Source organism: Trachypithecus francoisi, unplaced genomic scaffold (genome assembly GCF_009764315.1).
Source record: "Trachypithecus francoisi isolate TF-2019V2 unplaced genomic scaffold, Tfra_2.0 Lachesis_group1, whole genome shotgun sequence".
In the NCBI taxonomy this organism is placed as follows: Eukaryota; Metazoa; Chordata; class Mammalia; order Primates; family Cercopithecidae; genus Trachypithecus; species Trachypithecus francoisi.
Window position 1 is genome coordinate 100,119,273 of NW_022681454.1, and position 13,620 is coordinate 100,132,892.

At 35.6% G+C, this 13,620-nt stretch overlaps 1 protein-coding gene across 1 annotated transcript in view; it reads right to left on the reverse strand.

Moving 5' to 3' along the window:
* TACR3 (tachykinin receptor 3) overlaps positions 1-12,965 on the reverse strand; it is a 74,445-nt gene extending 61,480 nt beyond the window's left edge. The window contains exon 1 of the mRNA XM_033214908.1: positions 12,417-12,965. Within this exon, the coding sequence (XP_033070799.1) occupies positions 12,417-12,964 (548 nt within the window). The 5' untranslated portion in view covers position 12,965. The remainder of the gene's footprint in view (positions 1-12,416) is intronic.
* Between the last annotated feature and the right edge of the window lie 655 nt (positions 12,966-13,620).

Sequence of the window (13,620 nt, forward strand, 5' to 3'; positions counted from 1 at the left end):
GGAGGCGGAACTTGAAGTGAGCTGAGATCCGGCCACTGCACTCCAGCCTGGGCGGCAGAGACAGACTCCGTCTCAAAAAAAAAAAAAAAAAAAAAAAAAAAAAAAAATTATATATATATATAATTCTGGAGAAATAATATGGATTATACCACATACTTGACAAAGATGAGAAACTCCTATAAAAGATATGATCCACAAACCCATTTAAGAGCAGCAAGAGACAAGTTCAGAATTTCTGTGATTAATAAATCAAGTTTGATTGACGTTATGCCTTCCTGTTATACCTCATAATGAATTCATACTGCATCATGAACGTCTTCATGGTGCCAATCTGTGTAACTACATATAATACTGTTGTAACGGAAAAATATATTTGAGTCTCTAAAAAGTATACTTAAAGCACACTTAAACATGACTTTTGGAGGGCAACTTCTTGGGGAAGTTAGGAATTCTGTAAATATGGCAAGTAAAGTCATGCTTTATTAACTTAGTACAGGTAGTAACAATATAGCTGAAAGAAGCAACTTCCAATTTTGAACTGGAGATAGCATGGCTAATTGCCAAATTCTAGCTAATGTTCAGAGGCAAAAATAATATGTGCCAAACAAATTAGATTTCTGTATTTTAATAAAACACAATCTTTATATTGTTTCAATTCTACTTGTGGTCATTTTATGTTTATAAAATATATTTTGATTTATGAAAAATTTTCAGAAGTAATACTTTCATCAGAGAATGAATATCACATAGGCCAAAAAATGTTAACCTTAAGAATAAATATTTTAAAATAAGGATATTTCATCAATATGTTTGTAACTCTTTGCTGTTGTAACTACTGGGCAGAATTAAATCTTCAGAAGATTTTGTGAAAATTATCTATATAATATTCTTAATACTAACTATAGTCATTATTTACATAAAGAAAATAGTCTTAATTCATTATGTATAACAACTATTAGGTAAACATGAAACTTAGATTTAAAAAATAATCATATTTGTCCTTTTGTGACTGGCTTAATTCACTGCATGATTCCAAATATATGTAGTACCTAAAAGAGTGAAACTTATGAAAGTGTAGAACAGATGATGATTGCTGGGGGCTCAATGGGTATAAAATTTTAATAATGCAAGATAAAGAAGTTCTAGATGTCTGCTGTATAACATAGTATCTATAGTTAACAATAAAATATAATGAACTTGATTATGTTAAAAGTATAGATCTCATGTTAAGCGTTCTTAACACACACACACACAAAACAAATACACACACATAAGAATACAAGGACAGTTTTCGAGGTGATTGATATGTTTAGTGCCTTGATTGTGGTGATATCACGTTTGTCCAAACTCATCAAAATGTATACATTAAATATGTGCATTTTTTGTATATCAAGTATACCTCAATAAAGCTTACAGAAAGAGAAAAGAAAAAATAGTGATAAAAAAGTATCTAAGTTTAGGAAAACAATGTGAACTCTACAAAGAAAAAAATGCATATGTTTCAAATAGGAGACTTTAAAATTCATCTCTCATGCTTATGTTGGTGAAGATAATAATAAAAAAATTATTGATTGTTAACCATAACTAGGGTACAGATTTGCTGATGGATTGGATATGTATGAAAGATGAGATGAGCCAAGGATAGTTTCCTGGAGTTTTGACCTGAGGCTCATATTTTGACCTCAGAAGATGGCAGTAGGAGTAAATTTTAGAGGAACATCAGGAACTCTGTTTCGGATGTGTAAATCTGAGATGACCCTCAGACACTCAGATGGAGATGCTGAGTAGGTTGTTGTATTAAAAATTCTGGATTACAGACAAGGGTTTTAAACTAGAGGTATTAACTATTATATAAAATTTCATGGAATTATGAGCCATGTCTACTTTGTTTATTTCAGTGTGCCCCATACCTATACAACATCTAGTACTTACAAGGTACTTGAGAAATATCTGTTGAATGAGTGAGTACACAAACAGTGAGTCATGTGCTATAAATGTTTTTAACCACAGGTACTCCTGGATAAACAACAAAAAGCACAACTCCTGATTTGTAGCATTTCCAGATTTCTGTGGTGTAAATACTTCTCCCATGACTTCAAGCTATCATAGTAGTATCATTGAATACTACTTTGTATTCCAGTTGAGAAGAAATGTGCACAACTGGTTCCTTCTAGCTGATTTAAACAGGCTCTAGAACACAACTGGGCCCACTGTTGCTTAGTGATATAATTATAGACATATTTTCCCTTACATATAGGAGTGCATACCAGATAATTTTAAGTAGTCTTGATACTTGGACAGGTGTGAAGGAAAAACATCTTATAGATGATAATACAAGCTCAAAATAGTGAACTTAAGCAAATATTAAAATCCTGCATCACATAGCACACTAAACACTACAAACACTATGCTGATTTATCCCCGTAGCCTCCAGGGAGGCTTCTATTACTCCAAACAGGTGATGTCTCCTTATACAATTTTGGGGAAAATTATTTTACTGCTTACAACATATTATGATGTTACCAGGACTCTCTTGCCAGAACTGTCTTTACAATTTATGTCAGACATCAAATGTGTTTTTAAAATGTTGCTGTAAAACATATACCTCAAAAGTATTTAAAGTTTAATCAATTTGTCCTATTTTGGAGTCCAAATTGTTTTGCATGTATCTGAGTCATGATATTTTAAAAGTGTTCATTTTAATTAATTAATATTGTTTTTAAAATTTATTGTGGTAAAATATATATAACATAAAGTTTGCCATTTTAACCATTTTAAGTATACAGTTCAATGGCAGTAAGTACATTTACACTATTGTACAACCACACCACCACTCATCTCAGAATTTAATAAATAATTATTTGACGTTATTTTGTTTTGTGTAAAAGAGCATTTTTGTTGTAGATGATTAAGAAAAGAAAACTATACAAGAAAATAAAGTTACCCAAAGTCTCAACATTCAGAGAAAATTCAATCCATATCCACCTTATGGCATATATAAAATTATATCGGACTGTTAAATCCATGGTCTAAAAATTTCTCACGTGTTAAAAATCCTGCTGAGTCTAGAATTAGATTAAGAATCTGACTGTGTCTAATGAAGTGGTGGAGCTGCAAACCCCAGTTGTCCATTCTACAGCATTTATTTAATATATCAATGAGGAAACCTTAATAAAAATGATTTATGCACAGAGTGATGAGGCATAGGGAAGAAAGTGTATGCACAATTTCTCATATTGGACATTTGATTTAGAACTGAACCCTATGAAGAGAGAATTGCAAGTAGAAGATGAAGGAACTTTGGGTATTAAGAAATTGCTAATACATGGCCAGGCGTGGTGGCTCATGCCTGTAATCCCAGCACTTTGGGAGGCCAAGGTGGGCGGATCACGAGGTCAGGAGATGAGACCATGCCGGCTAACACGGTGAAACCCTGTGTAGAATGGGCCGAGATCACGCCACTGCACTCCTGCCTGGGCGACTGAGCGAGATTCTGTCTCAAAAAAAAAAAAAAAAGAAAGGAGATTGGTGATACATTTAGCAAAATGTAGGGATGAGATATTTTTCCACATTCTATTTGGAATAAAACAGGCTTCACAAAAATGTCATGCTGAGGGCAAAGTTTGTAACCTGTGAATCTTGCAGATTTGGAAGCAGTGTGTTAAAAATAGCAATATGGAAAAGGAGATGGCTTCCTACTCCAGTGAAATGGTCATACTCTTTATGGAAGTGTTGACATTGCTGTAGAAGTGCTGTACTAGTTTGTTTACACAAGGCTACAAAGATACTACCTGAGACTGGGTAATTTATAAACAAAGAAGGTTTAATTGACTCACAGTTCTGCATGGCTGGGGAGACCTCAGGAAACTTAGGATGGAAGAGGAAACAGGCACATCTTACATGGTTGCAGGTGAGACAGAGCAAGCAAGAGCAGGGAAAACTGTTTTATAAAATCATTAGATCCCATGAAAACTCACTCACTATCATAAAAACAGCATGGGAGAAACCAGCCCCATAATCCAATCACCTCATACCTGGTTCCTCTCTTGACACATGGGGATTATGGGGGTTACAATTCAAAATGAGATTTGGGTGGGGAAACAGAGTCAAACCATATCAAGTGCTAAAGAAGACTACTGATAAACTCTTATCATTATCCTCTGCCTGACTATCCTCACTAGGGACTCTGAAATAATTAGGACACTATAGCAAGAAATGGTTTATAAGTAAAAGTTATGATTCAAAGAAATTTAAATATTCATGTTAATGTTACCATATTTATACACAAGGGCACAGAGACTTGGGAGAATTGTGGTTATATTCAAATATGTAATTTTTTATTTCTACATAAAATTTCATTTTTGGATGCTCTATAATTTGTTAGATCATTTTCTTGGGAATTTTAGTTGTTTTCAGTTCTTTGCATTTTGGTTTGAAAACTGTCTTTAAATATGAGTTTTTATTAAAAATCTATTATTATTTCCTAAAAATGAAATCCTGAGTAGAACCAATGACTCAAAGGATGTATGAATTGACAATTACCCTCCTAAGAGATTTTTACCGATTTATACCCAAATGTTAGGATAAACTATATAAAATAGTAATTGATAATTGTAAACTGTTAAAATTGCAATTTCATAAAAATATGTGTAAAAATGCCCATTTCATTGCATGCTTACCAATCTCTTATCATTTTGGTTACATAAAAAGTGGTATTTCATTGCCTTTTCATTCATTTATTTACTTTTATAATTCATTTATTAACCAATCCAGAGTGCATGACAGGCATAAGAATGCAAAGGGGACTAAGAACATCGAGCCTGCCTTTATGGTACTTACAAGTCTCTTGGAGTAAATTATCAATCAAATAGTTTTAAAAAGAAACATAAAATTTATATTTCATAAATAAATATAAATATGAAAATGTTATGATTGTCATGTGCAATGGGAATCTATAAGGAATCAGCTAATTTATATTGGGAGGATCATGGAAGGTGTCTCTGTAAAACTGACATTTGAACAGTTATCTAAAAGAGGAGTACGTTTAGCTAATGAGGAATTGGAAGAAGAGAATTTGAGGGAGAAGGAAAACTGTGTATATGGCAAAAAGATAAGATCATACATTTACGAACTTGAAAGAGGATCTGAGTGGTTGAAACAGAGATTTAGGCCAGTTGAATTATCTAATGAAATTGTACTGGATTAAGAATATTATTCTTCTCATAAGTGCAATGGAAACATTGTAGGATTCTAAATAGGCGTGTGGAAAATATTTTCTCATGTATGTTTTGAAAACATAATTCTGTGTTGCCATATGAACACATTAGGGTAGGTTAAGCCTGGATGTGGGGAGACCAATTAGGCTATTTTAGTAGACCAGAAAAGAGATGAGGATGGCTTGGAGTAGGGAAGTGGGAGTAAAGGCAGAAAAAATGTAATAGATTTGTGAGTTATTTGAACTGGATGAATGCTTGCACTTTTTATTGAAACACTGAAAGAGGAAAATATCTGGAGGTAAGATGATGGGCTTTGTGGAATTTAAAGGGCCTTTCAGACATCCAAGTAGAAATGTCAAGGAGGTTATTGAGTGTACATGACCACACATCAAAGAAGTGTTACCAATGGAATTTTATATTTGTGAATTATTTGCTTCTTTGAGTTTTAAGCCAAATACATGACTTATCTATTAAAAAATTGAACTAAATTTTATAGAATAAAACAAATCTCTACATCTTGATGCCAAAGTATATCTAAGATCTATAATTTGTCAAATAAATGTTTAATAACAGCGTGTTAATTTATATGACATAATAATGTTATATTGTTTTAATAATTAAAGAAAATATATCTGTATGTGTATGTGTGTATATATATATGCATATATATAACGTACTACACATGAGTGCATAGAGAGAGAAAGAAAGTATATATAATAAAAAGCTGGGGTAAGCATTGCAATGTGAATGTGACGGTCATAAGTTGGTGATATTTAGGGGGTAGGATAAATATGAGTAAGAGTTAAATTTAACTTTCTAATACTTATATATTTTTGTTTTTTCACTGTGAATGTGTGGCTCTTACAGTGAATAAGAAAAAATATGTTTAAGTATAAGACTGGGAAGGAGGATGAATCAGGATCAGTGACTGGCGACTGGGATAAAATTGATTCCAAGAACTTTTGCCATATATTACAACTTTGAGTTATCTGCTTCCCAAGCTATATCCAAATTTCAAATGAGAAAAAAAGATACTTCAGTAGAAAATATGTTTTATCCTTTCTTGCAGTTTTATCCTTGTATCAAACCAGACCATCTGGAAACTTTGCTCCGATACATGTTTAGTACCTGAAAATGTCATTCACTGAGTTCTGCTTCATGCCTTTGGCCCACTCGGTGGAATGCTAAATAAAAATCCACAGGAAACCTGCTTTTGCATTTATGCCAGTGTGCTTGAGGATATTGTTTTCTTTTCACTCATACAAATAATTCCTTGAAACTCAAGTATCAGAAATTCTTTAGCACTTAAGGAATGTATATGTACTGTCCTTACAGACAGTGTAAACCATATTAAAAATTTTATTTCCTTTTTTTTGTATAATTATCAAGAGACTCAGAGACATATTTGAAGTTTAACTTTTATAAGAAATTAAGATTGTTTGACCAGAATGTCTACTTTACAAATTTACTCTGGCATGACTTCATATATATAACAACCTGGTCTTATTTTATATTTAGGTATTTTTTCTCCAATCTTAATTTTTTATTCATTTATATTTGTCTGTTCATTGTATAGATCCTCATGTGTCTGTAATCCAGAAGAAAATCAATTAGATAGAAAAAAAAATGGGAGCTCTCCAATCACAGTGGAAAATAAAATGGTTCTGAATGAGATTGCTTGGGGAAACAGGAAGTAAAGAAGAAGAAAAACAGGCCAGAATTTAGCATAAAGGAACTTCTGCATTTAATCATTATGTACAGGCAGAGATTCAGAAATACAGTCATAGAAGAGAGGCTGAGGAGGAAGGATATCAGAAAAGTTGGAAGCCAAGAGGTGAGATTTCCAGGCAGTAGCCACCTGTGAGGAATATTACTCACGGGTCAAAGAAGTCAAGGACTGAAATGTCCACTGGATTTCTCAGAGTGGCTCTTTGGATAGGGTTGGGAAAAGTAATGAGATTTGAGTGGCTTGAAGAGCAAATAGCACATAAGGAAATGAAAATATGGGATGTAAGCAAATGATAGTTTCATGCTTGTTAGATTTTTTTTATGGGGATTTTGTTTATGTCTTTTGTTATTTTTACTTTGGGGATGTACTTTTTCCTTAATAAATAAGAATATGTTATATATTAAGGATGCTTATGCCTGTTAAATATGCTATAAATTTTTGTTTGACATACACTTTTCTGTTGTGGTTAATGTAACCTTGATATCAGCCGGAGTTCAGCTAGTTATAAAAGAACGACCTCTGATTACGTATGATTCTGTGATAATCTTATTACCCATTCAATTAATATATATTTATTGCTATCACTATTTGCTCACAATTTTACAAGATTTGGCATTATAATTTTAACTGAACTTTGACGACTCACTAGAGCAGTAATTTTAGTGGATGCAAATGGGATATTTTTAAATTCTTGAATGAGAATTACAAATTTTAGAAAAAGTCAAACAGTTATGATAAGTTTCCTGAAAGTTACTTTTATCATAGTTATAGTTACTATTTTGTAAACAATTCAAAAATATGTAACAATTGATCTTAGGTTAAAAAGTTCATCATTTGAGGTAACTAGTGATAGTGAGTCAAGTATAACTATAACACTAATAAAGAGTATTAACTGCATGGACAGTGACTTTTCCTAGGGTGCAGAGGAAGGATATTGCACTGGGAAGTCAAATTAAAGACTGAAAAATTATTTTTTAAAGATTTAGCAAAGAGTTTATATCAATAATGTTGATAATGATGCAAAATTTACCACAATACATTTAGATAACCTATTATTAGATTAAGGCCGCAGTATTTCTCATGACTGTATATTTGTATTTGTTCAGAATAAATTTCAAAAGCTCTTCCCAGGGGATCTTTGAGTACTTTGCATAAATTAGGTTTATGAAAAAGTGAGATAGAAGATTACCAAATAAATTAAAAACAACAAAGGGTAGCAGAGAAGGCCATTTGTATCTACTTGGCCATTACTATTCTTAAGCAGTTTTCTTGAACACTCCTTTTTTGGTGTGTTTGTTTTTTAGACGGAGTCTCTCTCTGTCGCCCAGGCTGGAGTGCAGTGGCGCCATCTCGGCTCGCTGCAAGCTCTGCCTGCCGGTGAACACTCCTTTTAATAATTATTCATGTAAGGTATGCCCCTGGATTTCAATAACATCTTTTTTGCTATCTTTCTTAAAGCTTTTGAACAATTAGATAAAACAGTAATTACTCCTTGATATGGTTTGGATCTGTGTCCCCACCCAAATCTCATGTCCAGTTGTAATCCCCAATGTTGGAAGTGGGGCCTGGAGGGAGGTGATTGGATCACGGGTTGGATCCTTCATGAATGGTGAAGCACCATCCTCTTGGCACTGTCTCCTGATAGAGTTCTTGTGGGAGCTGGTTGTACAAATGTGTGTGGCACATTCCCCCTCTCACTCTTGGTCCTATTCCTGCCTGGGTGTACGACTACTGCTCCTGCTTTGTCTTCTGCCATGGTTGTAAGTTTCCTGAGGCCTCCCCAGAAGCAGAAGCCACAATGCTTCCTGTATAGCTGTGGGCCAATTAAACCTCTTTTCTTTATAAATTACCCAGTCTCGGGTATATCTTTATAGCAATGTGAGAACAGACTAACACATTCCCTTAAGGTTTACAAGAAACAGTGTTTGTGATTAAAAAAAAAAAACTTAATTAAATACTCAGAAAAATACTGGATCATATGTGCTGAAATTTTCATTTCTATATGTTATAATAAAACTTCCTATAATTTCTAACCTAATTTCAAAGCATGTGCTTAGAAAATGAAAGAAAATATGTAACTATTTTCCAATATGACCATACATCAAGTACTATATGCTGTAAATGAATAGAAATCACAATATTGTATTATAATAACTATTCTATTAATGATTTTCTAGCTTATACTTTCTCAGGTAAAACATAGGATATATATATATTGTAAGTTATGTTATATATACATGTAAGATATACAGTTTAAACAAGTACTAAATTCTAATTTGATTAAAGATAATGACTTTGTCTAATCAAACCCTGCAGTCATCACAACTTGTTAGGTGTCATAATAGTGTAGAGGTGAAGAGAATCACTGGCCCTGGAGCAAACTGCATTGATTTGAATCTTGGCTCTACTGCATAATCTTGGAAAAGCTTATCATCTTTGAGGCAAATGTTATATTTAAATGTTATTTTCCAAAATGGCAAATTGGGGGATGATGGTGGACAGAAAATCAACTCTTCACTGACAAATAATTTCATCTTGTGTGTGTGTGTGTGTGTGCGTGTGTTGGAGGTATAGGGGTGAGGAGACAGGTACTGGTAGTGGTAAAGTAGACTTCCGGGGAAGAAGGAAATGTGTAGAACTGGAAGATGGATTGCTGGCTAATTAGAAAACAGTTTTGCAGGACTTTGTAGCAAATCAGAAGTTAATGTGCTTCAGAATAAGACCAGAACTGGTGATCTCACACTCAAATCTAGTAAACTTACTAATATTATTTAAATCATGAAAACAGAAAGTAAGTTATTTTTCCAGTACAAAATGAGTGCTGAATGCTTCAAGGAAAACTCAATGCCTTTTATTATAACAATTGTGTGATCATTAGCTTAAGGTTCTCCATTTGTAAGGTACGGGCGTTCACTGAGGGAATATCTGTCATTCTTTTCAGGTCTAATATTTCTCAGAGTAATAAGAGGCTGCAACCATTTTGCTACAGCTGAACAAAAGCCATATGTGCCCAAGTCAAAGTTGCAATTATTTTCAAGATCATGGATCTTTTGATTTTAGGCAGAGGAACAAAGTGAACTGAATATATTTTCCATTTAGGCTAGGTTGATATAATTCAGTTTATATTAAGTGGGGATAGAAAACACTCAAAATTAATTAATTGAAGTTTTCACACTTCAATTGTAGTCTAAATTGGGAAATATATACTGTTTAGTATATTCTAAGCTAAATGAGGCAGTAAGTCCATGAAGAAGGCAGCATGATTCAGTGTCAACCTCAGAAAGGTTTTCTTTAATTTATAAAATATATCCTATAAAATGATTGAAAATACCACGTCATTCAGGTGTCAACCTCAGAAGGGTTTTCTTTAACCTATAAAATGACTGGGAACAGCACAGGGTCAATTTTTACAGTTCATATTTGATAAGACACCCATGCAGAAAGATTGGTAAACTATTGGACTGGCAAACTATTGAGAGTTTTAATAATTGTTATATTTTGTATATTTTTGATTTTAGAAACTATTTTAAACCAGCTTTTCTCTATTTCTGTATTTTTTTATCAACTACTCAAATAAGAACGTTCTTTTAAATAATAGTTTTAAAAGAGATTTTCAGTACAAGAACTGAGTATGCTTCAGATTTTATAGCATATTGTATACTCTAAATTTGTTAATAGTTTTAATGATTGTTTTACATAAAGAAATAGTAAAGATTAACAGTAAAGTATTCATTAATTCAAACCAATGACTGTAATAAGATAGCACTAAGTGGTTATTTAAAATAACTCCAAGACCATCCCATAAATGTTGGCAGGAAGAAATTGGAAAGAGAAAAATATAACCTTTTTTTCCCCTTCACAATTGAAATACAGATTTCACATGCACTTACATTTTCTTCAAAGTTTATATTGCATTATTAACCTTTCAAGAAGATTGTAAGAATTTTATAACATTATATGCTAATACCTCTCCCCCAATCAAAACATCAAAAAACATATACTATAAGAAATAAAAAGAAAACAAACAAACAAACAAAAAAACAAAGCAAAACAAGCAAGGAAGCTGCTCAAACAAAAGGAATACTTATTTCTATCTTGGTGTAATAAGATTAGAGGCAATTTCACTTATTTCCCAATTGGAGTCTGATTTTTTTTCATTCTTTGCACTCCTATACATAGTAGAAATGAAGGGGTGCATATGTGTGGATGATCAGGGATAAAGGAGAAAGGGAAGATTGACAATTTTAGAGGCTTTTTAAAAAGTGTGATTTTGTGTTTATTCTAGTTAGTGGCTACTAACCTCTACTCCTTCAATTTAATCCTTTGGGCCTGGCACAAGAAAATATTTTCTAGATACGTATGTTACTAATACCTCAGTGCTCAGTATTTCAAAAGAGTAAACACAGAGGATGAACTTAGATGAACTTATGGAGATAACCTGTTTTTTTTTTCTTATTTTTTAAATTACAATGGCAGCTGAAATGTCATAAGAATTAATATCTATCTCCATTTTATTTTGATATAGGTTTGTTAATGTTTGAAAATAATCTTTGCATGAATAAGAGCATTGAGACTTCAAGTTAAAGTGAGATCACCCTCATGTATCCTCCATGCAACTGCCTTTCACAAAGCTGAGACTGAAATGAACTGCTGTGGTTCATTTTCACCACATAGTTGAATTAATGTGCAGCCAGCCTTCAGTAACAGGTAGGGATTCACCATTGTATTTCCACAAATACCTATACTTCATAATGTTCAATATGATAAGGCAAGTGCACACAGTTTCTAAAAATTTGGTTACACACTTGCAGACACAGGGTTTACTCAGTTCATAGCCTCTGCAGATTACTGGAAATCAAATCTAATCTGAGATGTGGTGGAAACTGCTAGTTTACAGTAGTTTTTGGAGAGTGTGTGTGGCCTTTGCTAGTTCTCGGTGATTGGGAGACCAAACCAGTGCTGGCCTTGGGGCAAGACTAGGGAACAGGAAAGGATGAGGATGAGGAACAGACAGAAGAAGGAAGGGTGGAGGGGCGACTCATTTACCGTTTCTCTGCCCAGAATAGTGACCCACAGAGAGAAGGAAGGCCAAAAAGTGCACTTTACAGATGACATAAATTTTGTTCAAAAGTCATTTGAGAAAGTTTGCTGGTACTTAAAGTTTTCTGGCTAAGTTTGCCCTACTTGGAATGGCATTTTAACCTCTCCCTCATTCACCTTCTTCAGTCCCTCTAGATATCCTTAGTAAGGCTCAACGATTTAGGGCTTGAGTGTTGGAGGCCACGGAAGCAGAAACTTGTTCAGTCACTCCAGGGCTACAAATGGGTTAGTGTCCTCCTTTCAGCAAAAATTCTTGGTCTCTTTACTTTTGTAGACCCCGTTACGTTACCATTTCCTTTGTAATCTTATCCCACCACCCAACTCTTTTCTTTCCCTTCTCCCTCTTTCCTTTCTGTCTGTCCTCTCCTCACCTGTCCACCGCAATGGCCGTCATGGAGTAGATGCTGGCGAAGACAGCTGTGATAGGAAAGAAGTTCTGGAAGCGGCAGTAGTTGGCGCCAAAGTACCACTCGCTGTGAAGCGCGTAGATGAAATTGACCAACGTGTTGAAGGCGGCCATGGAGGCGTCGGAGAAAGCCAGGTTCACAAGGAAGTAGTTGGTGACAGTCCTCATGCGCTTGTGGGCCAGGATGATCCAGATGACAATGAGATTTCCAAAAACTGCCACTGCCACCACCACACCATACGCCAGGGACCAGAGCGCGATGCGCCAGGACGGCTGCACGAACTGGTTGGTGAGGTTGGCCCGGGGCTGGGAGGGCGCGGGGGAAGCCACAGGCAGTCCCAGCGCGAAGGGGGAGGAGGAGAGGTTGCTAGCTTGGTCCAGCAATTGCAGCCACCCAGTCTCAACTGCCCCCGTAGCAGCCCCGGCAGCTAGCGAGGAAGTCAGGTTCACGGCGTCTGCACCCACGCCTCCACCCCCGTCTATCCAGGTTTCTGCTGCTGGGAGAGTGGCCATCGCCACCGATCTGCAGTCCCGGACCTTCCCACTCACCCACGAGCAGCCCAAGACAAGACTCCTCTGAAGTTCTTCTCTGCCTCCTGGTCACTTTGGTGCCGGGGTGTTCAGATAAGACTGGAAGCTGAAAGATACTGCAATTTCTGCTGGTTAGAGGATGCAGTCATTAGGTGCTAGGGGGCAAGAGTCGCACTTTCTCAGAGGAACTTGCGACTCTGGCAGGCAGAGAGAATGAGATCCTCCCGAGATTAAGGGTTATCGCGACACACCACAACTAGCGAGGGCGCCAGCTGCCCGGCACAGACTGGAGAACTGAGCATCCTGCGCTGCAGGCGCGCTTTATGCTCTCATGGAGTCCCACGCTGCGGTGACGTTGTGGGGTCCGCGAAGCTGACTATCCCCTTCGCTGGCTGTGATTGCACTCCCTCCCTCCATCCCGCCCTTTGCATTTCATTCATTCGCTACAAGCAGCTGGAGCTTGGCAAGCTGACCCGCGCAAGGGAGGGCTGCACTCCCTCAGCTGCAATCAAAATCTTTCCAAGATTGTTTTGCCTTCTTTTAACTTCAGGATATTTTGCTGAGGTCCCTGTTCTCAAACACGTATTGGGAGCTGTTCCTTCCTGCACAAATTAACCATTCACCCATGAGGCAAGGAC